Here is a 22,328-nt window from a genome sequence, read left to right as displayed (position 1 = left end):
GGGTCTCTCGAGGGAGGGCAGCAGGGTTGTTGGGCGTCGCGACGCGTCGGTTTGATCGGCGTCGCCGAGTGGAAAGGGTAATGGCGGTATTGATTGGCAGCGGAAAACTTGACCGCGCAAGCTCTCTGTTCTCTCTCCGGCCTCAATGAAATGACGCGCTTACATATGGAGCCTCGGCGGACGGGACGACGATAAAAACCTGTGGATAGCACACCTGGCCGACACCTGGCAGTCGTCACGGTGACGATGACACCGTCCCTCGGCACCTGCACATGGCTGCTCTTACCCTGTTGCGTGCTCGTCACCCTCTCGACCGGCGAGCTCAAGTTTTATCGAGGTGAGCGCCTTACTATCGCCACGACATGACACACGGTTCACGCCGAAAAACATCGCGTTTACCGGGGGTAATGACACACACCGCACGTACTATTGTCCAAGGAGACGATGATACGACGACCCTCCGGGTCAACCATCGTTCGACCTCATCCTCCGTAGTGTTTCTACGACCCGAGAATCGAAAAAGTCTCGTTCTTCGACGCCCACGACGTTCAACGCCCGCGCTATATGTATTGTTCTACGACCGATAAGCGAATGCTACGGTTTCGGTAGTGCGACAATGGCGGTTTGTTCTTCGATGACCCCGACGTAACCTTCTATAGTGTTCCCGCGACTTGACGATTGAAAAAGTCTCGTTCTTCGACTTCTACGGTCTTCAATGTCCGCGCTATGTTGTTCTACGTTCGACAAGGTCTCGGGTCGCTGGGTAATGGCGATGTTGAGCTCCTTTACTGTGATGATTAATGAGGTAGCTACTGTGATGATAATCAGGTAGTTTCTGCAACCTGACAATGGAAAAAGTCTCGTTCGTCGACGCCCACGACGTTCGACGCACGCCCTATGTATTGTTCTACGTCTGACGAGCTTGACGTGGGACGATTGCTATGTTTTCAGGTTCAGTATTTTGGGTAATGATAATTACGGTTCCTCGTACTGTGACGATAATAGAGTTCGCGAGGTTTCATAGCTAGGATGGGTTTGATAGAGTCTTCGGAAATGTGGGTTTGCGGGATTCGAGGGCACGGTTTGCACACTTTTGACAGTGATCCCCTTCGCAGCGGCATCGATCGACGGCGTTGACTGTGACACTGGCTCTGCCAGTTCGCGTGGCTTATGGTTTCTTTCGTGGGAGTTTGTTTTGCTGGGATTTTTCTGGATGGTTCACTCCTCGGTGAATCGCCGGAGATAATTAATTCTAATCACAATGTTATAAAACAACGGGTTAGTATGTGCAGATATAATTACAGATCTTGATAATTCTTCGCTGTCTCACGGTGCTTTTAACATTGCGGCACAAAATCCACCGACATTTCCCAGTTCGATTGACATTAAACAATCGAGCTGTTTTATGTACTTTGCGAGTTTACTTTCGAAGTTCGTTCAACCCTTATCAACTAAAGCAAACTCTTCTCTGATCGCCGCGGGAACAAGTTTTAAACAATCGATGACCCGACTGTGTTCGTCGCATGTTAAAGTTTAACGATGTTCCTTGTGTCCGTTCGTCTTCGTTTTCGCGGGACTATCGAAAATGTTGTTGGTCTAGTTGCGATGGAACAATCCGGGATAAAAGGAAGAAGGTTAATCGAGTTCAGGTCTGGGTGGTCGCGCGCTTATCGGATCGTTGTAATGCACAAAGCGCGCGGTAAATTACAGTCGTACACAGGAAATCCACATACGGGCTGCTACGCTAGTATCAGGAAGTGGAACGATAAGAGACAGTGTTCTATGTACTCGTTCGTGTGTATAGAATTTCTGAACGTGCTCCCTTTCATTCCTTTCATTCTCCAAACTCGTCGCACAAACCATTCGGCAAACCATTTTCTCAAACAAATCAATTTCGTTCGTGTGATCATCACGCTGAATCGCAGACAATTTTTATTCCGCATAGAAATTCTGCAGTTTACGAGAACGTCATTTCGGTCATGCATCAAGATGTGACAATGTTTGTCGCAAATGTTTGCAGATGAGGCTCCGGCGAACACGGAAAACGCGGACAACGAGGTGCTGAGGCAGCTGATCAAGTACATCGAGTTCCAAGGTCGCAAGTTCCGGTTGTGGACACTGCTGGCGAACCAGGACCATTGGAAACGACAGATGGAGCTGGATCGTCAGAAGGAGAGGGACCTGGTGAACCTGTTAAGGAACAACGAGCAGATCAACGAGACGCCGCGCGGACGAGAATACTACCCCCCTGGCTACAAGTACTATCCCAACAGGAACAACCCCTTCGAAGGCCCCCTCCAGCACCACAACTACGAATTGCCTTATCTTCCGCGAGAGACCAACGCCGAAGAACCCACATTCCCTGAAGAGAACTACGAGTACGAGCAGAGCGAGACTTTAAAGCGACCACCGTATGCTCCTCCAGTTAGATTCGACAAGGGGATGAAGGAGGAACCGTTGTCGGACTACCAGGGGAATTACAGGAGCGAATCTGGTAAGCAAGATGACCGGAAGCCGCAGAAACCGAAGCAGGAGTTCACCTTCAAGTTCGACGATTCGAACATGGCCGAGGAACACCCGTTTGCCGTCAAGCCCAATGACCCTAGGTTCTATCAGGACACACCCTTCGACTCCGGTAAGTGTCATTTCTCTGCTCGCAACTTTGATGCTGCTTAGACTGAAGGTATGCAAAATAAAAATTGTCTGCATCAATCGCAACGTCCATTTCGATAAGTTTAGATTCTTCTTTATCACATTGAATAAATAATATTCGAACAGTAGACGCAAGTTTTAGAAGTATCCGGTAGCTGTTGACCCTCAGAAGATGGAGGTTCGTTGATCTTCTCGTGACAGCAATGACTGTACCTGTTAGTTTGTAGAGCAAAAACAAAAAATCTTTTCTGCGTCGTCTGAGGGTCGAGACGCGCAAAGAAACACACAGAGAATGTGGGTGGAACGTTCGTACTTAAACCACCGTGGTTATTAAAAGGAGACACTGATCGCTCGATTGTCGCAAAAACTGTGCAAAATGAGACGCAGCCGGAACAGAGGAACGTTAAAACAGAAAAAACGCACAGACTGCACGAGGAGAGCACGAGGAACGCTGAACTGCAGTTGAAGGAACCGTCGACGATCATTTTGCCGACTGTGGAGCGACGGACAGGATACAATCCTATGGTTGTGCCTGTCAATCACAACCTGAACAATGATATATATTTTATCGGTGAGAACTCACATTCTATCTAAGCAAAGAAATCATTTTTTATTTTAATAATCCCTCGTGGATGCATCTCTAGAATCGCAATATTCGTGAATTAAACATATTAGAACTCCCAATATTAAAAAGTGAATTATAGGATTTTTAACAATGGATTCGTTTGTTTGCAGCTATCGTTGCCGGCTGCAGTGCGGCTGCCATGTTTGCTCTCGTGCTAATTACCCTGACCTGGTGCAGGTAATAAGAATTGCAAAATCCTAGTCGACTTAAAGGTTCAATTAAAGGACCGCGGAAAATATTGTCGGAAATGATTGACGAGTGTTTTATTGATTATTGCAGATTGAAACGGGGCGCAAAGGCAGCGGCGGACATAGAGTACCCTGCTTATGGTGTTACAGGGCCGAATAAAGAGGTTTCACCCTCGGGAGACCAAAGGCTCGCGCAGTCAGCGCAAATGTACCATTTTCAACACCAGAAGCAACAGATCATCGCTTTGGAAAAGTAAGTAACCCGGACCGCATTGTACAGACTCCGGCTAGATTAGGGTGACGATCGAATAGAGTAGGGTTTATGTGACTACTTGTGCAGTCGTATTTCTCCGTCCAGAGATCCTGGCTCTGTTTCTGAGGCGGAGAGCGAAGAGGAAAATGAAGAAGGAGACTACACTGTTTACGAGTGCCGAGGATTGGCTTCTGTAAGTGATCTCAGCATTTCTATTACATAAATACTTTGTAAATTTTATACAATAATATATATCTGTATATGTTCTATATATCCACAAAATTTCAAAATTCCTCGTACTTCCGGTTCAGAGACCCAGTATAAAATATTTATGGAGAGTGTCGAACATCGTTGTTACTTTTCTGTCTTGATTATTAAATATAAAACACGAATTGAGAGAGTAAACAAAACTGGCGCGATATACATATATATGTGATCTACCTATCTTTAAAGTTTCATCATTTTCTGAACTTCCGGTTCAGAGATATTCGCTCGCCTGTAACGCAGAGTTACAAATTGTTTCCATTAAATATTAAATGTAAAACGCGAACTGTAAATTCCCAAAATTTCCGAATGATGATTAGTTGGTATACACGTTAAATAATTATTCTACTTTTGCAGACCGGTGAGATGGAAGTGAGAAATCCGCTGTTCCACGACGACCCGACACCAGCCACGCCACACAAATGAATAAAAAATACAAAAAGAGGACCAGATCTAGTTTTGAGTAAAGTTAAACAGTTACTTTTAAAAATACCTTTTTCCCGGTGCTTAGCTCACTGTTGACGTACCATATCGGAAACATTTATCTATATATTGAATGTATACAACTTTAATACTTACCGTGACACAGGAGGTCAACACGAAAAGTTAACTAAACAAACGGGGGTCTGAGAGGGGGTTACGAGGGTGGGGGGACAGATGGGGAACAGGCGAGAACAATTTTGCGTTTTCAAACAATATGTGAAATTCGTTTTATCGAATTTCATCCTCGTCGAACGAAAAAATGGCGCCGATTGCCTCGGCCGTCGCGTCGTTCACGGACTATCTGTGTTTGTTTGAGAACACAATATTTTTTAAACACTCCATGATGTACTATAGTTTGTACTTTCATAGCAAGTATGGTTAGCCATATGATTGACAATTATTTTTCTACACATCGTTACTGACTTGCAACATAGAGTACGGATTGGAGGCCATATTTTATTATTACTACACACGTTCCGATCCCGCTACGCACACTGACCGCCATTTTTCGTTTCCGCAAAAATCGATGATCCCGCGTGATTTTTAACCACGCCCTGTTCCTTTCAGCCGGGTTAATTGCTAATTACTTATTAGTGGGTCGCGAGGGAGCAGGTTCAGTCGGAAAACGTCTGATCTTTCGAACACCGAATTTTTTATTCGATTTAAATATATATCGTTCAAACGGACTGCGAATTTTGTACACCTGTAGCGTAATTGCTTTCTTAATAGGTACGTTTTTTATTTCGGAGCCTAATGGAGCTGTCGGTAGAGCGCACGAATCTTCGTTCGATTATAGTCTTCGAAGATTTATATTTTCAGGATTCGCAGTCTGTTTGGAAATTGTAAGAACATGCAGTTGGAAATACTTTGAGAACTTTATAATGATTGTTATTAACAGTGAACAGTTTAAACTTTGTATTGTTCACAATTTTCTAGGTTCTTAAAGTGATTTTTAATATTCCGTACCATTCTCTTTTACTGTTTCAAATTTGCACGGATTTTCCAGCAACCTTTCTGTTAATCTTTCTCTTAAAACACTATCGTTGAAACATATTCGGAAACATAAAATAACGTGGCGTTTAATTAATTTCTATTAAAAGTACAAAATTGGAGAGTGAGACTCTACTTTATTTTTGCTCTACAAAAAATGATTAAAGTAATTTGAACCGTGTGTTCCTAAGCGCATCTACCTTACATGCGTTATCCTGATCATGCGAATTTATATCACAGGATATCCATGTAATCGTATTTGCTTAAAACTTATGATATCTAGAAAAAAAGAAAAAAAGAGAAAACAACAATGGATAATGTTTAACACGTTGACAGAACTAATTGTTTCAGATTTAAAAATTGCGTTGACAGACCAAGCTAAGAAATTAGCTTGCGATCTGAACAAATTTCCTGAGAGAAGTAATTAAAATTCTATTAACTTCTTAAATTTTGTTTCGTCGAGTTTCCATGGTCAACGTGTTAAAAGACGATTCGAGAGTCGAGTGTCTAGTTAGGAAAGGAAAAAGATTTAATCTTCGTCTACGGATCTATGTATGTATCGCGTTATCATAAGTGACATATTTATTTAAACGTTGTTGTACCCGCGTCTCGCTTTTTGTTCTGCATGCGCCGTTACTTCTGCTATCGTTGCCAGAACTTTGCTGATTTCGCAACAAAACAAAACGTGAAATTCTGTATATACTATTTGTTAGAGGGAGACGAAGTCGAAGAAAAACAGAAAAGAGAGAGAGAGAGAGAGAGAGAGAGAGAGAGAGAGAGAGAGCAAGGAGGAAGAGAAACTGGCCCTTTAAATATCGACTACACTTATACATATGATATATATCATTGATTGGCTTTGAAGCGATAATACGTATTTTATTTTTCTATGATAACATATAAACTGTTATTTGTGAGACAGTTCTATGATGGGAGAGCCTATTGTATCGTAACCGCGATGACGAGATAGAGAAATGACTATTTATTTTGACAAACTCGGAGCACTTACCTACCTGTAATTAACGCCGACTAATCTTTATCCACGGTCACTATTTACACGTTCCGGTGAACCGTGGGACACTATAACGAAACGAAACGCAACTTCCAATGGCTCGTCTGCCTGCAGCGTCAATCATGCTACCGCTGATGGTCAATGGTCCACTTGTGTTCCATCAATTTTCCTTTCTGACCATTGAAAGTGATTATTGTAAGCGTTCAGTGACTTTTTATCCTAATAATAGAGAGTTTTTAAAATCTCTCACGGTACTAAAAATATTGTATTTTTTTTTGTGCCATTTAGAATTTTTATAACTTCACCTTTTGAATTTTCTCGAGATTATAATAGTCTTAATAGTTTTAATTTTTGTCGAAAGGATATAGAATAATTTCCTCCCTTTTGAATGTTTATTTGAAACAATCCTTTTGATATTATCGATCAACTTTGTTGTTGCTTCGACAATTTCGCTGGATCATTTTCTGTCAGTGAGCACAGTATTGAATCAGCTCGGCAGCATGAATTTATCATTAGCCTTTCTATGCCTTTACAGCACTGCATCGTCTATTAAAATGAATTCGTTGGATTTTATAGAGAGGACACTATGAAAGGACAATCTGTGTACAAATAGACTACTGTATAGTGATTTGTAGCATGATTGTATGTGTCGTGAGCTGTAGCATAGGCCGCAATCAGACCGTTGCGATTCATGTTCGCGGTATGTTCCGTAAATGTGTACACGTTACCATTGTTATTTTCGTTCTTCCATTAATCCGAAACCTGGTGTAATATATAAATGATAAATAATGTATTATTATTTTACTAAATAAATTGTTTATTTTGTAAAGAACCATCGTTCTCACGGATCGTTTCGAAGAGGACAACATTTCGAAGGATTAAAGAAAACTATTCTCTTCCCGAGCAACTCATTTTCTCGAACGCCTTTTATTCAACGGCGCTGTCATTTTTATACAAAAATACTTCTCCTTACATTTACAAACATTTATGTACAAAATCGATGCGTCCGAACGGTTCGATCAATTAGAGACACGGAGCGTTTATGTCAACGGTTGTTAAACTCTTCCGAATTACAACCGGCCTAGGGATAAGGGACCCAATTACTGTGCCTATATTAATTACACTTATTTTTAAAGCATAATGAATATTAAAAAAGGGACATTAAATTTTGTCATTAAAATCAGTTAATATATACTAGTTTTAATATTCATTACGCTTTAAAAATAAGTGTAATTAATATAGGCACAGTAAACGGGTCCCTTACCCTACAGACTTTCGAGTGAAGGTCAATTTTTCTTGGAAGGTTCGAAAATTAAGTAAGAGCCTCAAACCTCCTCATATCGTACGCTGTTAACGCATGAAGCCCGCAGTCTAGTTAGGCGAATTTCCCTTAAAAAATTACTCCGGTAATCGAAACTGCATCTCACACATTTGCCACCCTTGAAACAGGGTAAAGTCATCGTTAGACTGCGGATTTTATGCATTTATGGCAACAATGGGTGGGAGCAACCTAAACAATATTTTCAACTTGCTAAAATTATTAAAGAAAGAATAAAATTCGCGTCCGGCTTCTATCTTTTCCAACCGAAGCAGAACATTTTTATTTTGCATAAAAATCCGCAGTCATCATCAACACGCAAAAACTGTTCACAATCCTTCGGAACAAGTACTCAAACATGCTAGATCAATTAGTGTCTATATAAATACTTCTGTCATGTCGCAGTCAACGTGTTAAACAAGGATGGATCCGGGCGTTATTGCTAAGACTATAAACAATAGTATCGTCTTTTGTTTCACGAAAAAATTGTTTGGAATGGCGGATCCAAATAAAAATTGCAGGGATTCATAACTGAACCACGTTTCGAAAATTCTTGGGGAGTCAATTTAATTGTTGATCGTTCTCCCGGATCCATCTCAGTGATCGACAGTGTTCAATTCATTTCGAGGACGTCGTAGGAGGTGTTCGAAGGTGTCTCGAGCACCCATGATCCCACAAAAGCACGCGATCATGCGATCTCATACGGTCCGACAGCCGAACAGCTCATTTCTGGTCGTCCTTGTAGGACTCATTAACAATGCCGTTTTTCCCGTTCATGTCCATCTCCTCCGTGACGGATTCCTCTTCAGGTTTCCGCACGTACGTGTAGAATCTCGCGAGTATGCTAAACGCGATAATATCGATGAACATGAGTCCGGCGAACATGAAGAACTCGTACATCTACAAAGAAAAGGTTTCGGTCAGGTGCCAACGTTGATTCACGCGTTTATAAAAATCATTCCGAACCATTAAGAACACTTGCCTGTCTGTCGAACCACGACGCTTCAGCAACGATGATAACGATGAGATTGCCGACGGCCACTGTCAACTGCCAGGTGGCCTGCAGGATGGACTTCATGCTTGTCGGGGCTTGCGTGAAGGCGAACTCCAATCCTGTCACGGAGAACATCACTTCTCCCATCGTGATGATGACGTACTGCGGCACTAGCCAAAGAATGTGCATGGAGTTCGGTTCGGTGACGGTGATCACGTCGAGTTTAGTATTCTCGCCGAACGCGTAGCCGACGATGCTGTACACCCCGCCGAGTTTCAGCTCCAGGTTGCTCTTCACCTTCGTGTAGTTCAGATAAAGGTCGTACGTGTTCGGTCTCAGCTCTTCCAGACCGTTCACGGTGCTGTTGTTCGGATCCACGGTGACGTTCAGGAGAAGCGAGCTGTCGCGCATCACTTCCAACTCCATCTTCACGTCCGACGATATCAACGGACGTAGCAACGGGTTTCCGGATGTCGACTTCTTCACCGAATCCTCGTACTCGCGGAGACCGTTCTTCGTGAACGTCCACGATTTTGACTTCGCTTCCTCAACTTTGAGGCTTACTGCGAAGTTTTGTTATTTCTTATTGCTTATCGACAATTGTGGACGCATAGTCGCCAGACGAGGGGAGGTAGCGCGAATCGAGGGGAGAAAGTTACCCTCTCTCTGCCAGTGCCGGGTTAGTCACGTGACATTGTGACACGTGGGCATAGCGCGGTAGAGGGGGAACTTAGAGTTCCCGACGACTATGGCCAGATTAAGACTTGCGTCCCCACTCTAACTTCCCCCTCTACCGGTACGGGCAGGGAGGGGGTACCTTTTCCCCTAGATTCGTGCTCCCTCCCCTCATCCGGCGACACTGCTACGGACACCTACCTGGAACAGTGTAATTGATCGCCGGGTCGCATTTTGAAAGGTCCGCTTTGAACGGCAGCAGCTTTGAACCGATCACCTTGATGTCGGTGTTCGCCCACATCTGCAGTTCTTGGAGCTCGTGAGGAGTACTGTCCAAGTCGAAATTTATGGGGCAGTTCAAGGTGTTGTAGATCCGCACCTGAGCCAGCCCCTCCGACGGCAGCACCGGGTACGTGTTCTACAAACGTCGAAGAAGATCCTGCTTTTACATTCGTCCAACAACTTCGAATCCACGTTGGTTTCGTTTGTTAAAATGACTTTTTCCAACGTCTGCGCGAACGTCTCCGAATTTGCAAGTTCAGCGACCCACCTCAAGTTTAAGTTCAACAAGGCCCGACACAACGAAGGCCAGAGCAGTGAGCAGGCCACCGATCGTCAGCTTCTTCAGGGGTGTTTGGAGTCCAATCTTCTCCATAAGGGGGTAGATGCAGGTTTGAAAGAGAGGGATGAAGGCGAGTACCAGCAGGGGGTTGAGCACCTGCATCTGATCGGGTTGCAGCAGCCAGTTTCCGATCTGCCCGTCCATCCGCGAGGCCTGGATCGTCCATCTGGATCCTTGCTGATCGTACAACGCCCAGAAGATAGGTATCGGGATGAACAGCTTCATTACCTGCAGGGTGTCTCTGATGTTGCTGATCGTGGTGCTGTCGTATTGGTCGTCGGCGTGGTCCAGCCAATGGGCTCGCTTCTCCGACGACGTTATCTTCCTGTAAATCGCGTGCTGAAAAGTGCATCGATGGTTCAGAATCGATCCCGGACCGTTGCAATTAAAATTTTCCAAGTGACTCTTATCGATCGAGGCAGACGCCGTTGTAAACGAATTATTATTTTCTGACAAACAACGGGACTCACAGAGATGCATTTCGAGACGTCCACGATGGCGTTGCTTGTTGGATTTTTGATCTTGTAGAGGGGCCTTCCGACCACGAATATCACTGCAAAGGGGAGAAAGGACGTAATCCGGATGCGTCGACCTTGCTTGCAACGAAGAAGAAACGAGGAAAAGAGACTCACCGATGGAGAGGGCCATCAGAATCGCCGGCACCAAGAATGCCAGGGAGTAGCACGAGTTTTCGCCGAAGCAGGTGACATTGCTGCGAAGCAGAGGGGTCAGGAAGCTGGAGATCAGGGAGCCGAAGTTGATGGAGAAGTAGAAGACCGAGAAGAACGTGGACAGGTAGTGTATCTGTTGAGGCAGGACGAATTGGTCACCGCCGAACGCGACCACGCACGGCTTTATACCGCCTGTCCCGAACGCTATGAGCACCAGGCCGAGCATCGAGAACGCCCTGTGAAATTCAAACGACTTTAACCCACCCGACAGCGGTGCCCGGGTCTGTTTTGATCCGTAGCTGTCTGTACAGGGTGTAACAAAATTTAGTGTCATGGTTTTGGCAGATGGTTGTACACCTTCGGATCGGTGGAGATTTGTTAAAAGAAATTGCCGCAAAATTGATTTTGACCTTGCAGTTCAAGGTCAAATTTTTTATGCTTGTATCGCATTCTACTCGCCGTGGGGACCAAACTTGTCACAGGAACCGTAGGTCGCAACTCAACCGTTCTCTTATAAAACAATGTTAAATATTTCAACTCAAATATTAAATATTTAATATTGTTTTATAAGAGAACGGTTGAGTTGCGACCTGCGGTTCCTTTGACAAGTTTGGTCCCCACGGCGAGTAGAATGCGATACAAGCATAAAAAATTTGACCTTGAATTTCAAGGTAAAAGTCAATTTTGCGGCAATTTCTTTTAACAAATCTCCACCGATCCGAAGGAGTACAACCATCTGCCAAAACCATGACACTAAATTTTGTTACACCCTGTGTAGTCGCAAAAATGGTCCGCCTTCAAATCAGATGGCAGGGACTATTGTATCTGTGTGTTTCTCGAGGTGTGTTCAAATAAATTCTGGAGAAACGAAGCATAAGTATAGAATGACGTACGTCGGCGGAATCCCTAAGGGGGGAGCCGCGGTCAAGGCCAATAGGATCTGCCCTGCCGCGTAGATGATGCTGAGGTAGAAGATAGTGCGAAATTTCCCGAGCCATGAATCCGCCAGAATTGCTCCAATAAGGGGTGAGAAGTACGCCAACATCACGAACCCATGGTAAATCGCGGTGGCCGTGTTGTTCCCATACTTCAACTGGTCCACCAGGTACAGCGTCAACACGGCTGTGCACACAGAAATTTAACGATTTAACGCGAGAACCATTGGACAGGTGAAAATGACACAAAAAGACCGGGTCCTAATAGTTTCTTTCAGCGTACAAGCATGTTTTATACTACGAATTTTTATGCGAATTAAAATCGCAAGATATGGGACTACGTAGACATTTACTTAATTTCTTGATCATTTCAATCAGTACCGATACCGATGTAATCAACTAATGAAAAATTTGTCTCCGGTTCCAGTACCTTGCGATTAATGCGGAACATTTTTATTTCGCATAAAAGTCCGCGGTCTAATCAGCCTTTAACAAAAATATGTATTTTCGATCTTGTTAGTTCGATGCGCATGTCCGACCAGTGTTATTACCCGTGTTAATATCTAGTTCAGTGGCACAGAGTGACGATAACAATGCCGTTCCAATATTTTATCTGCTATCGGAAACTTCTGGACAAACTGTTCGAGATAATCCTAAAGAATCTACAGCATTCTAGCACGTCTAGAAAAACTTTGTGCAGGGATTGTTTTATTTCGTTACGTACTTCTTATTCCGTAGTAACTGAACCTCTCGCAGAACTCATTGCTGATGATGAAGAAGACCGACTTCGGGTACTTCAGCTTCTGTGAACAGAGAAAAGAGACAAGATCGATTCAATTATGCGTGCAGTTCCGGAGAAGAAGTCGGCGCTAAAGGATCGAGAAGCATGATCGCTTTGACCCCGATTAGCTCCGTTGTCGTCGCCGACGATTTAAAGAATCCGTTTCTCTTGCCGAGAAACGCGAAGGCCACGTTGTTTCAACAATTATTTACGCTACGATCGCTATCCGGCACGTTGCCATACTTGTTCTATCTTCTGGATTGCGATACTGACCGGCGAAAAGTGCGCGGTATTCATTTGTTCGATCGCGTCATGCATGGATCATTGGCAAGCAATTGTTTACAAACAAGTATGAAAAGGACCTGTAAATTGAAGATGTGTTTTATATGCAAGAGCGTTTTCAGTAAGATTCTATAAAAAGCGTTTGAAGCCGATCAAGAGTGACAATTTTTTCTATGAAAATACAAAAAGAATTTTCGCCCTTTGACCCTCGTCGCAATTTTCGAACTCCACACGGAGCAAATGCAAATTATTTTATTCCGCGTTGTAAATTAATGGACTGAGAAGAACGCGTTTTACGTGCAAGAACGTTCTCAGTAAAATTTTGTAAAACGCGTTCGACCGTTCGTTGTCTTATCAAGTTCGAAACAATGTTAATTGCCTTGATCAGCGAACAGCAGAATTGCGCATGTTCGTTATGTTAGAATGAGACGAGGGTCAGCCGAAGAATTATGACTTCCAACGAAGATTCTGAAAGGCTCCGCTCGCAGTTGCTGTTAATTGAAAACGATAAGTTAAATGTGCTCCCAATGGACTGGGACACCCAATTCGGTTTCAGCTTCAAACTTCCTGGGTAGATTGCTAATTTAACGGCGTACGCGTGCACTGTGTATGTCATGAAATTGGAGCTCGATCCGGTAAAATCATTAGAATGCAAAATAAAAGATTTTCCCATCAATTGCAAGACAGGGGAGTCACATCAAAATTCATTTCTTCATCGATCATTATATTGTCGGTTCGCGTTACTCGCAAACTCCCGAAGAGCCAAGTAATCGAGAATGCCTCGACGATAACCCTTCGAGTTTTAATTAACGGCTCAACAAGATGTAGAAGTGCTCGGTACGGAATCATACACATTGCGGAACAAAGTGATAACGTTCGTCGTTATCTCGCGTGATGGAGAATACATTTCTGGTTACATGTCAATCACAGTTACCGAATAAAAATTCGATCTTTATCTGCGAAAACGATCGATTACAAAATGTTTCTCCGACTAGCTAAAAAATGAACCGTCAATGAATATATTCGGCCAAAACAATGGACACGCTAAGTTTTACATTTCCAGAGGAACAGAAAATTGTTACATGAAAAATTATAGCGCACGACTGTCCAAATGTCCCGTTGCTTCGGTGTTTATTAAAATTAATGTGACAGTATCGAAAGATCTTGCATTCTCGAGGAACTTTATGGTTCTAGAGGAAACTAGAAAACTGTGAAATTAAACAAACAACTGAATGGAATGTGCACTGGGCTGTCATTCACTCTTCGATTCATTATCAACCTTATCTCGCGCGTCTCCACTCGACTTTGAACTCAATTTCGAGGATTTTTCTGTCGCAGCAATGCTCGCTATCAATTTCGAGATTTACAACTCGAACTGCTCGATCCTCGAACACGTGCCACGGTCTGCTGAATAGTCCAGGGACTACATACTCGATGCGTTCCGAATCGCGTTGCCTGCCAAACGCGGCCTTTTAAAGAGTAATCTTTCATGCATTATTCAAAACCGAGCGTCGAAACGAACGTGTTTCCCCGGGGTAAGCAAAGCAAAATGCTCGAAACAGTCGTTTCCATGTGTACACGGTGACCTAGAATTTTTCTACGAATTTTCTACGAACGAAAACCCACTCGATCGCACACAGCACCAGAACGAATTTCTCGAGCATAGATCAACGGTTTTAAATTGAGTCTGATTTGCTACACGGAATTGTTATTATTCTTCCATTGATTATTATCGACGCTTCTGGATTGTGCAGGTAACGTTGTTCTAACGATTCGATCATCTATTGTACATTGTTTAAATTGTCCCGCGGACGTGGAAATGTTTTCATTCACGTGAGAATGTTTGGGGAAGTGTAATTTACGGTAACATAATCGATCGATGATCGACACATTTATACTAAGAACACCTGTGTTGTGATACGTTATGCGTTCACCGTAGCTCTAATTATTTATGTAGCTTGTAGATAGCGGCGTTCGAGTGGCAAAAAAATACTCGGCAAAAATTTTACGTTAACAGTAACAAAAATTCGTAAAGTAAAAGAGTAAAAAATTAGTAAAGTAAACAGGTAAGAAATGAAAAATTGTGAAAGTGTTTTAGTATCAATTGTTCCAGCTCGTTCTTGACATAAAATTTACAGTCTAATCACGGTGAAACTGTAGCATAGTAATTGCTGTAAGAATCATAATCAGTCGCGTGCCGAGGCCGCGCCCCGGAAGCAAGATTTCCGATTGTCAACTGCCTGTGCTTGTGTATGTCAATTTTTACCTCTATTTATTTGCTAAACAATTTTCTTTTTTGAAGCAGCTACTTTTCTGGTAGCACGCTTTTGAAAATAATTTTGGACCGGAACAAATTTCTGATCTACCAAAACTGCATTTTATTTATGCAGGATAATTTGCGTATAATCGTGATCTATAATCGTCAGTGTAAGTTTACAACAATTCGTTTAGACGAATAAAAAGCTGTACAAAGCCTTGGTTAACACTAAACCAAGCACTATGGCGGTCAGGATGACCTGTAAGTTATAGAAGTGAGTACTATCTACGTAACATAAATTTCTCCACATAATTCTACACAATCTCCATCGATTTCCGACAATAATTCTGCGAACGCGGTTTAATTGGCGAGGAATGATACAATCAACTAAAAATAACTGAAAGTAGTTGTTATACGTCGTCATGTAATGCATAATCCCTTTCACATTCCGGTAGCGGAGCACGAAAAATCGACTTTCGATTAATCGACTGTAGCATATTGAATCCAAAATTTTAATACGGCACAACTCCGCCATGATATTCTCCATAAATTTGTACTAACAACAATATCCTTATAGAAACGATAACTGCACTACAACTACAGCAATTATGAGAATCTTTATGCAAAAGTAGAAATGTTCGAAACAGTTAGTGAATATATTGACAAATATTCCAATATATTTTTTTTTCAATCATTCCCAGGAACCGAAAATAGTCTAACAATATTTATTTCCTCTATTGATATGTTTGATAGGTTGAAAACAATATAACAGTATTTTATAACGTTTTTACTGTTTTCAACTACACCTACTCATTTTAAGAACAACTCGGAAATTTCGAAGATTATGACAAATCCAGCCGACGCGCCGCAAACCACTCACTATCATCATTACCTCACGCTTGGGTAACTGCTAAACATAACTCCTTCAGCCTGCTTTTCTACTACAGTTTCTAAACTCTCTCTCTCTCTCTCCTATGACTTCTCAAGGATCCGCAAAAAATACCGATTAGATATTATCATAATCGAAAGTTACACAATCAGAAGGGAACCCAAATTTCCGATCGGATCGTCACCGAATCGGCGATCTATCTCGCGAGATCTCTGGAGATCGATAATTTCGATCGAGGAAAATTCCACCGGGATCCCTACCTCGTCTTCGTTCTGACGTTTCTCGAGCATCGTGACGATTTTTCCGGCGATCGAGAGTCACGGTTGAAATCGGCGATCTACGTGGAATTTAGGTCCCGGGATCGATCGCGCGAGACTAGATCATCCTCGTACTAGATCGGTGACAGATACGGTTTATTTCGAGACACATGGATCGTGAAAATCGGCGAAAATCGGCGAAAATCGGCGAAGATCGGCACGGACCCAAGCGGAAACCGTCGACGTACGCGCTCGGCCGGTTCACAAAGCCGCACTGTTCACTTCGTCGTGGAGCACCTATGGATATGTAAGTCTGGAGTGGCAGCGGGTACAGGACGACCATAATCACCGGGTCGGGATTCTGATCCTCGGTGTGAAAAATGAGCCAGACCACTTGGCACTTTGGAACGTTTAATTGAAGTTGTAAGTAAAAGGTGGAATTAATTTTGATCGTGAATGATACGGTGCTGCAAGAGGGGGATCGATGTAGGAATTAGAACCTCGGTGGAATTAGGTTCGCCCTGTACGGATCTTGAGACCCTGCTGCGTGAAAGTACCGATCTCGTGTCGCGTGTCTCGACTACTTACGTCTCTCTGCGTATCCGGGCCACAATGAACGTCGATCTCTCGTCTGCCCTACTCCTCTACTTGCATAGATCCCGTAGACAATTTTACAGGCGCGTTTGTCAACAAATTCGAGACGAACAAACGTTTAAATAAAATAATCAGTCGAAACTTTGATGGGGGCATACAGCTGACAGACGAAACAGTTGAAACTAACTAGTTTTGTTCTCGCGCGGATTTTTAGGCGAACTGAAGATGACCCACACTTTTAATGCAAAATGAGGCTATGTGGAAAATTTCAGTTCAATCCGATTCGACCGATTTTCGGAACTTCGGCCGAATCAGTAGCGATTAGAATTTGACATTTTCGTTCAAAGAAACGGGTTTCGCCTTCGATAAGAATTTGACTCGGCCGAAGAATACAAATTAGCGCGAAGAACGTGGAAGCTCGTCCAAGTATGAAATCGCCCTTGATCGTCATAGTGACGGCCGGAGTTTTCTCTATCGCTAAAACGCGCACGCTTCCTAGCGCCCTTGAGCGGCTTCCTGAACGCAATTGATCGGGATTGAATGATAATTCGTGGAAACAACGATGAAACACGACCGATACCACGGGCAAGCATGCGTGCCCGATAAGTCGCAATTAGCTGATAATCGGATTAATAGGCTGCACATAATCGGAGAGGCGCGGTGGAACAAAGTTCACGTGCCCTGCGTAGATTAAAATAGTTCTCAACGCGACAAAGTACAGACCTATGAAGCAACGAGATGCTTCATGCCGACTGAAAGAAAGCTAATCAACGATTTTTTAATGTTGTCGCATCGAGAGGATTACGCGGCGCGATATCTCCGATAAAAGGTGATGACAGATCGTATCCTTTGTTAGAATGGCGGCCGATTCTACCAATACCCTCGCACAAAAAAAGCACAATTGTGTTGGAAACATTTTTCTTTCGTTCGGAAATAATTATTCTCTTCTGCTCGTTTGTTAGAGAATTCTTTACGGCAAAAATGAATCAAACACAAGAGTGTAAGAGAGGAATTGAATGATATTGTACCTTTTTTTTTTATTAAAATTATTAAATAGACTTTCATTTAATCTCTGTTTCTGACAATTGACTTGGACCATTTTTATTTTTCACGAAGATCCGCGCTCCGGTAATTATTGCTTACTAGCTTCTTATTCCGATTAAGAAAATTATCAAAAAATTGATCCGTTCAGCCGAGACTGACTCTTTTGCAAGATGTTTATTCGAATCAAATGAGAATGTTTCTTTGAAGTCGACTTTAACGTCAAGAAGAAAAGTGAAATCTGCTCTCGATTTCCGTTCAAGGAGCTGCGACACCGTTTTGTAAAACTGGTCCACAATGCGGAGGCGTGACTTACAATATTCGACAAGTTGTTTATTTACCGAAATCCTTGGAACAAAGATTCTTATCGTTTAGGAATATTTCATCGACGTTACACTGGCTGTACAGGATTCTCCAGACTGGGTGGAGCGAAAGAAGATTGCATTTTTTAAACAACCAATCGAACCGAAACCACAGAGTTCAAGTTTATCATAATGATAACACTTTTGACCCTTTCGGATTCTGCAAATCTTAACAATACTTCATTTATTTCAATTTTTCAAGATAAACGAAGAATTTTCATGGTGGCAGAACGTCGATTGCAAAGCGAATATCTTAAACAGAAAGATTAAGTCTTTGTTGTGCAAAAGTTGTTCACTTGTGGAACAGCCTGTGAAACTTTTCCTTTCGACAACCCACGTGGTAATAAACCGGGTGTCCCATAAAAATTTATTACAAATACCCCGATTATAAAACCCGCGTAAATACGTGACCGAGGCACCGTCCACGCTGCTGTAAATAATTGTCAATAAATAAAAGGCGAGCCTCGCCTCAGGCTTCGCCAAAGTTCAATTATCTCGGTGAAAGTGTTAATTTCACAGTCACCGGAGAGCGGCTAATTTATGCAGAAATTATTCATCGTTGCGCATTGATTCTACTAACGCTCGCCTTGCTGATAGAGCGGAACAATTTGCGGACCATTTGACGTCATTCCACGTCGTTTATTACATTTTTCATTCTCTTATTCTTTTTTCCTCTCTACCTTATATCAAGAACATTTCACAAATATTATTCCTTTTTCTTGAACGACTTTTTCCAAAATGATGTGCAGAGCCCACTCAATGTTTCTTTCGAAACCGACATGCGTAGATGCCTATCATTATAAAATTACCTGATGCTGGCATTACTAAGCAACAATTGACAGCAGCATTACGAGGCAACAGCTCACTTATCTTTCAACGATAAAAGTGCTTTCCAAACACAAATAGAAGCGTTGAAACAGGGGCAAAGACACGCCTCTTCGGACCGCTAAGTGTTAAAGGAGCTCTTCGGCAAGCTCGCGTTTCCACTTTCAAAAAGAACGCAATTTCAAATTTAAAATAGAAACAGTCTGTAGAGCCTCCAAGTCTCAAGCTATGTCCTTCTTCTTTCTTTACCGCGTAAAAGAAGAAGAAAAGATGTTCCTTCAGTGTGTACGCAGCTTTAAGCCTTCATTTTGCAAACACCGATCAAATTCTTTCAAATTTTCCCGAAAAGTTGTTGTTACGTTTCGATTTGTTGGCAAGATTAAATAAACGGTCACGCGCCCGCCGATTGTGCAAAGGTGTCGACCACTCAAAAATCCTAATCTCGAATGACTCCTTCTTTCCCGGAGAATTCGTTACCGATCATGACTCGAGTGTCGTTTATCATCGAATCGTCTAACGACGCGGAATTGATCAGTCTCGGCTATCGTCTTTTATTTAATAAAGCTGTGTATTTACCTTCTGATTCTCCTCGGCGGCGCTTTCATTGTCCGGATGATCTGAAAGCACACAAAAACCGAAATAGAGGGCTGATAACGTTCCTACGAAACGCAATTATATTGTTAATCTAACATTCCCATTTTTTATCTTTAATCACATAACCGTATTTAAATCACCATTTCTATTACATTAGATATTACGATTGTCCACCTTTTGACCACATTTTCACTTTTTCTCTCATTCCCTGTAATCGCAGCCTATTTAAAACTTGATATCTCGATTTAGTAAAAATGAAAATATATTGTTCTCGATTTAGTAAAATTATTGGAGTTCATTTCCATTTCAGTTCTGGTTCGTACAGTTCACATGGACGATGTTTATTTATTTTGATCAAATCTGTTTTCCGAGGAACAAATCTACGATCGGTGAATTTACGACGTCTCTAACGATACACCGTTAGACGTTTTTTAAATAGAGTTAGACGTTCATTAAACGATTACGTTTTTTCTTTCCTCTTATCTCCCTTTTACTCGATTTGAATAATCGGATGCATCGATTACAGAACTGACGTAGAGCCTAGAAAAGTTGCCTGACACAAAATGTGTCTTCCACGTGAACAACACACGGCTTTTACATCGTCGGGATCGCGGCGTTATTTGCAGAACGCATTCTCCTAGATAACGACGATAGCTATATAATCTCGTCGAAACGGCTTCAATGAAACGAAAATGTTGAAGAGGATGCTGCGAACGTGTTCGCGAATTCCTGCGTGGAAAACGCACGCGAGGCATTATCGAGCAAACGAAGTTACGATAAGGTTCGCTCGAAAGGGAACGTTCTCCAAAATGGCCGCCGTCGCCGCGACATCTTCGAGATCTGTAGTCTATTAATAACCTTCTCAATGTATGCTTTTGATCGAAGAATCGTTTAAAAAGCCTCTTTCGAAAAGTAATCCCGAAAGAAGCGGTTAGATTACGGTGCTGCGGGTGATTTGATCAATTTGATTCCCGACGAAAATTGTTACTTTTGATAGAGCAACATAAACTAGGTGTGATTCACCTAGTCTTTCATAGCATGACGTACAGTTGTTCTTCGGAATAAAGATTGGCTCGCTTGGAAATTGAAAGTGAACCATTTTTAACATCTATGGGACACTCGAAACGAGTATTTCACATCGCTTTACAAAGAACGCCTTTGCAATTTTAATTATAATACGCGTTCAAAGAAATCTATTGGATAAGTGCATTTATAGTAGAGGAGTTCCAGCTTCTAATACAGTTTGTTCGTTGGTAGAAAAATTCATCAGAACTTCCGCACTCGGCCAATTTGTCTCAATTTGTTTCGATTGGGTTTGAAATGGAATGAAAATTATTCGTTGCGCTTGAATGAGCGAGCCCGCGAGTGAACCGAAATTATGGTCGCGCCAGGGGCGTCATCTGTTCATTAATATTTAAAAGGCGCTACGGCAATTTGTGACTTTCGAATTGGATCGCGGTCCAATCCGGCAACCGCTGGAATGGAGTGACAGACGTTTGACCTGTGCTCCCTTACCAAATAATAACTTAAGGACGGTGAACCGAACGATAATGTCCAATAAACTCAAGAGTTCTGCATTTTCAGTTCGGTTCTGAATTTTTCTTCGATGGAAAGAACAACAGGGGCTAACAATTTTGGGTAACTAAAGCTTTTAATATCTAGTCGCTGGAAGTATGTTTTATTATTGCATAGTTCGCTTTTTTAATTAACACTATTTCTACCAAAGCTGTGACAAGACCTCTTAAAATTTTGAATAACACTGAATCGAGACTGCAAGGATGCATTAAAGGGAAAATTATTCAATAGATAAGTTAATTGGCACCACATAACTGGTGGTGTAAAAAGGCGGTGATTCTACACAAAAAAATAAGTCGAAATGGCGGAAATAGTGTTAATGCGAAGACTTTGATGAATTTGATGACTCGAGATACCTTGAATGTCGTATACAGAACGTTTCCTTTCGGCCATGGCGCTCGAAATTGGCTATCACTACCTGTCCCTGTAACGCGAAGGCGAACACTGATCCGATTTTCAGTTCTGTTATCATCTTATGTCTATCGGCCGCTTATCAATCAAAACACGCGAGCCAACAATTAATTCCGGAGAGATTTATCGCGGCGGTTCGATATAGATCGAATTGATTTAGATAGATCGCCACCGGTTTCGACGCAGCCAAGTCTTTGGGGCGAAGATCAAATGATAACCGGCCATCGTCAACGCCGTCTCGCTACACCGGCGGCTGCGTCGTCATCGACGCGCCATGATCATCATCGTAATCGACGCCGCGAAACACGCTCGATGAATCGCCGCTCATAATTGGTGTCAACGAAGATGACACAACCTGTTATCGGGAAAGATACAACAATCCGATAATGCTGCCTGTTCGTTTAAACAAAACACCGCGCACCTGTATCAGTAATCAAAAGGGAACGTTAGTCATCGAAGTCGCGAGCGAACTGATGTTTAATCATTTAACACGCTCTTACAGCCAGCCTTTCTTTGTCTTCTGCTTGGAAAAATCAGTTTCCAGGGAAAATACAGTAATAGTTAGGCGATTGTTTTCTTTTTTTGCGAGTGATATACTGTAGACTCCCCTGAAGAAAATGACATGGTTTTCTATAAGTTTTCTATAAGGTTATATTCGATGTAATTAGTGGCGGTGAAAAATCATGGAAGAATGCAGTGATTGCAAAGAATGTACCTACAACACAATCAATTTGTCGGTTTCGATATCGAGCAATAATTAATCTTTATGCTTCCGGTGGGG

At 42.4% G+C, this 22,328-nt stretch overlaps 2 protein-coding genes across 4 annotated transcripts; one reads left to right on the top strand and one right to left on the bottom strand.

Annotated features, from left to right (window-relative positions):
- The first annotated feature begins 204 nt into the window (after nt 1-204).
- Nucleotides 205-8,213, top strand: LOC143357389 (uncharacterized). 2 transcript variants are annotated; one of them, XM_076793849.1, is made up of 7 exons: nt 205-337; nt 2,021-2,635; nt 2,990-3,223; nt 3,388-3,454; nt 3,557-3,718; nt 3,824-3,911; nt 4,340-8,213. In XM_076793849.1, exons 1-7 carry the CDS (start codon nt 247-249, stop codon nt 4,406-4,408), a joined length of 1,326 nt encoding a protein of 441 aa, XP_076649964.1. In that variant the 5' UTR covers nt 205-246; the 3' UTR covers nt 4,409-8,213. The 2 variants fall into 2 exon arrangements, with proteins under 2 accessions (XP_076649964.1, XP_076649963.1); XM_076793848.1 differs by having other exon boundaries at nt 3,806-3,911.
- LOC143357388 (peptide transporter family 1) lies at nt 7,359-21,602 on the bottom strand. Of its 2 annotated transcripts, XM_076793846.1 has the most exons (10): nt 21,493-21,602; nt 19,544-19,584; nt 12,404-12,482; nt 11,638-11,866; nt 10,706-10,980; nt 10,544-10,626; nt 10,002-10,412; nt 9,653-9,869; nt 8,765-9,339; nt 7,359-8,682 (listed from the first exon to the last, which is right to left on the bottom strand). In XM_076793846.1, the coding sequence occupies exons 1-10, from the start codon at nt 21,527-21,529 to the stop codon at nt 8,506-8,508; spliced, it is 2,124 nt and encodes a 707-aa protein (XP_076649961.1). In that variant the 5' UTR covers nt 21,530-21,602; the 3' UTR covers nt 7,359-8,505. The 2 variants fall into 2 exon arrangements, with proteins under 2 accessions (XP_076649961.1, XP_076649962.1); XM_076793847.1 differs by lacking the exons at nt 19,544-19,584; nt 21,493-21,602 and adding an exon at nt 16,149-16,428.
- Between the last annotated feature and the right edge of the window lie 726 nt (nt 21,603-22,328).

Source organism: Halictus rubicundus, chromosome 9 (assembly GCF_050948215.1).
Source record: "Halictus rubicundus isolate RS-2024b chromosome 9, iyHalRubi1_principal, whole genome shotgun sequence".
Classification (NCBI taxonomy): Eukaryota; Metazoa; Arthropoda; class Insecta; order Hymenoptera; family Halictidae; genus Halictus; species Halictus rubicundus.
The sequence above is the reverse complement of the archived record's forward strand: the minus strand, read 5'-3'. Positions and strand labels throughout refer to the sequence as shown.

Bases quoted from the DNA above. Each gene is read 5' to 3' on its own strand.
- LOC143357389 (XM_076793848.1), top strand. From the start codon at position 247: ATGACACCGTCCCTCGGCACCTGCACATGGCTGCTCTTACCCTGTTGC. The intron at 3,455-3,556 runs GTAATAAGAATT...TGATTATTGCAG, and splicing joins ATTACCCTGACCTGGTGCAG to ATTGAAACGGGGCGCAAAGG. The intron at 3,912-4,339 runs GTAAGTGATCTC...CTACTTTTGCAG, and splicing joins AGTGCCGAGGATTGGCTTCT to ACCGGTGAGATGGAAGTGAG.
- LOC143357388 (XM_076793846.1), bottom strand. From the start codon at position 21,529: ATGGCCGAAAGGAAACGTTCTGTATACGACATTCAAG. The intron at 11,867-12,403 runs GTACGTAACGAA...CTGTGTGCACAG, and splicing joins CAGTTACTACGGAATAAGAA to CCGTGTTGACGCTGTACCTG. The intron at 9,870-10,001 runs GTGGGTCGCTGA...CGACGTTTGTAG, and splicing joins TTGTTGAACTTAAACTTGAG to AACACGTACCCGGTGCTGCC.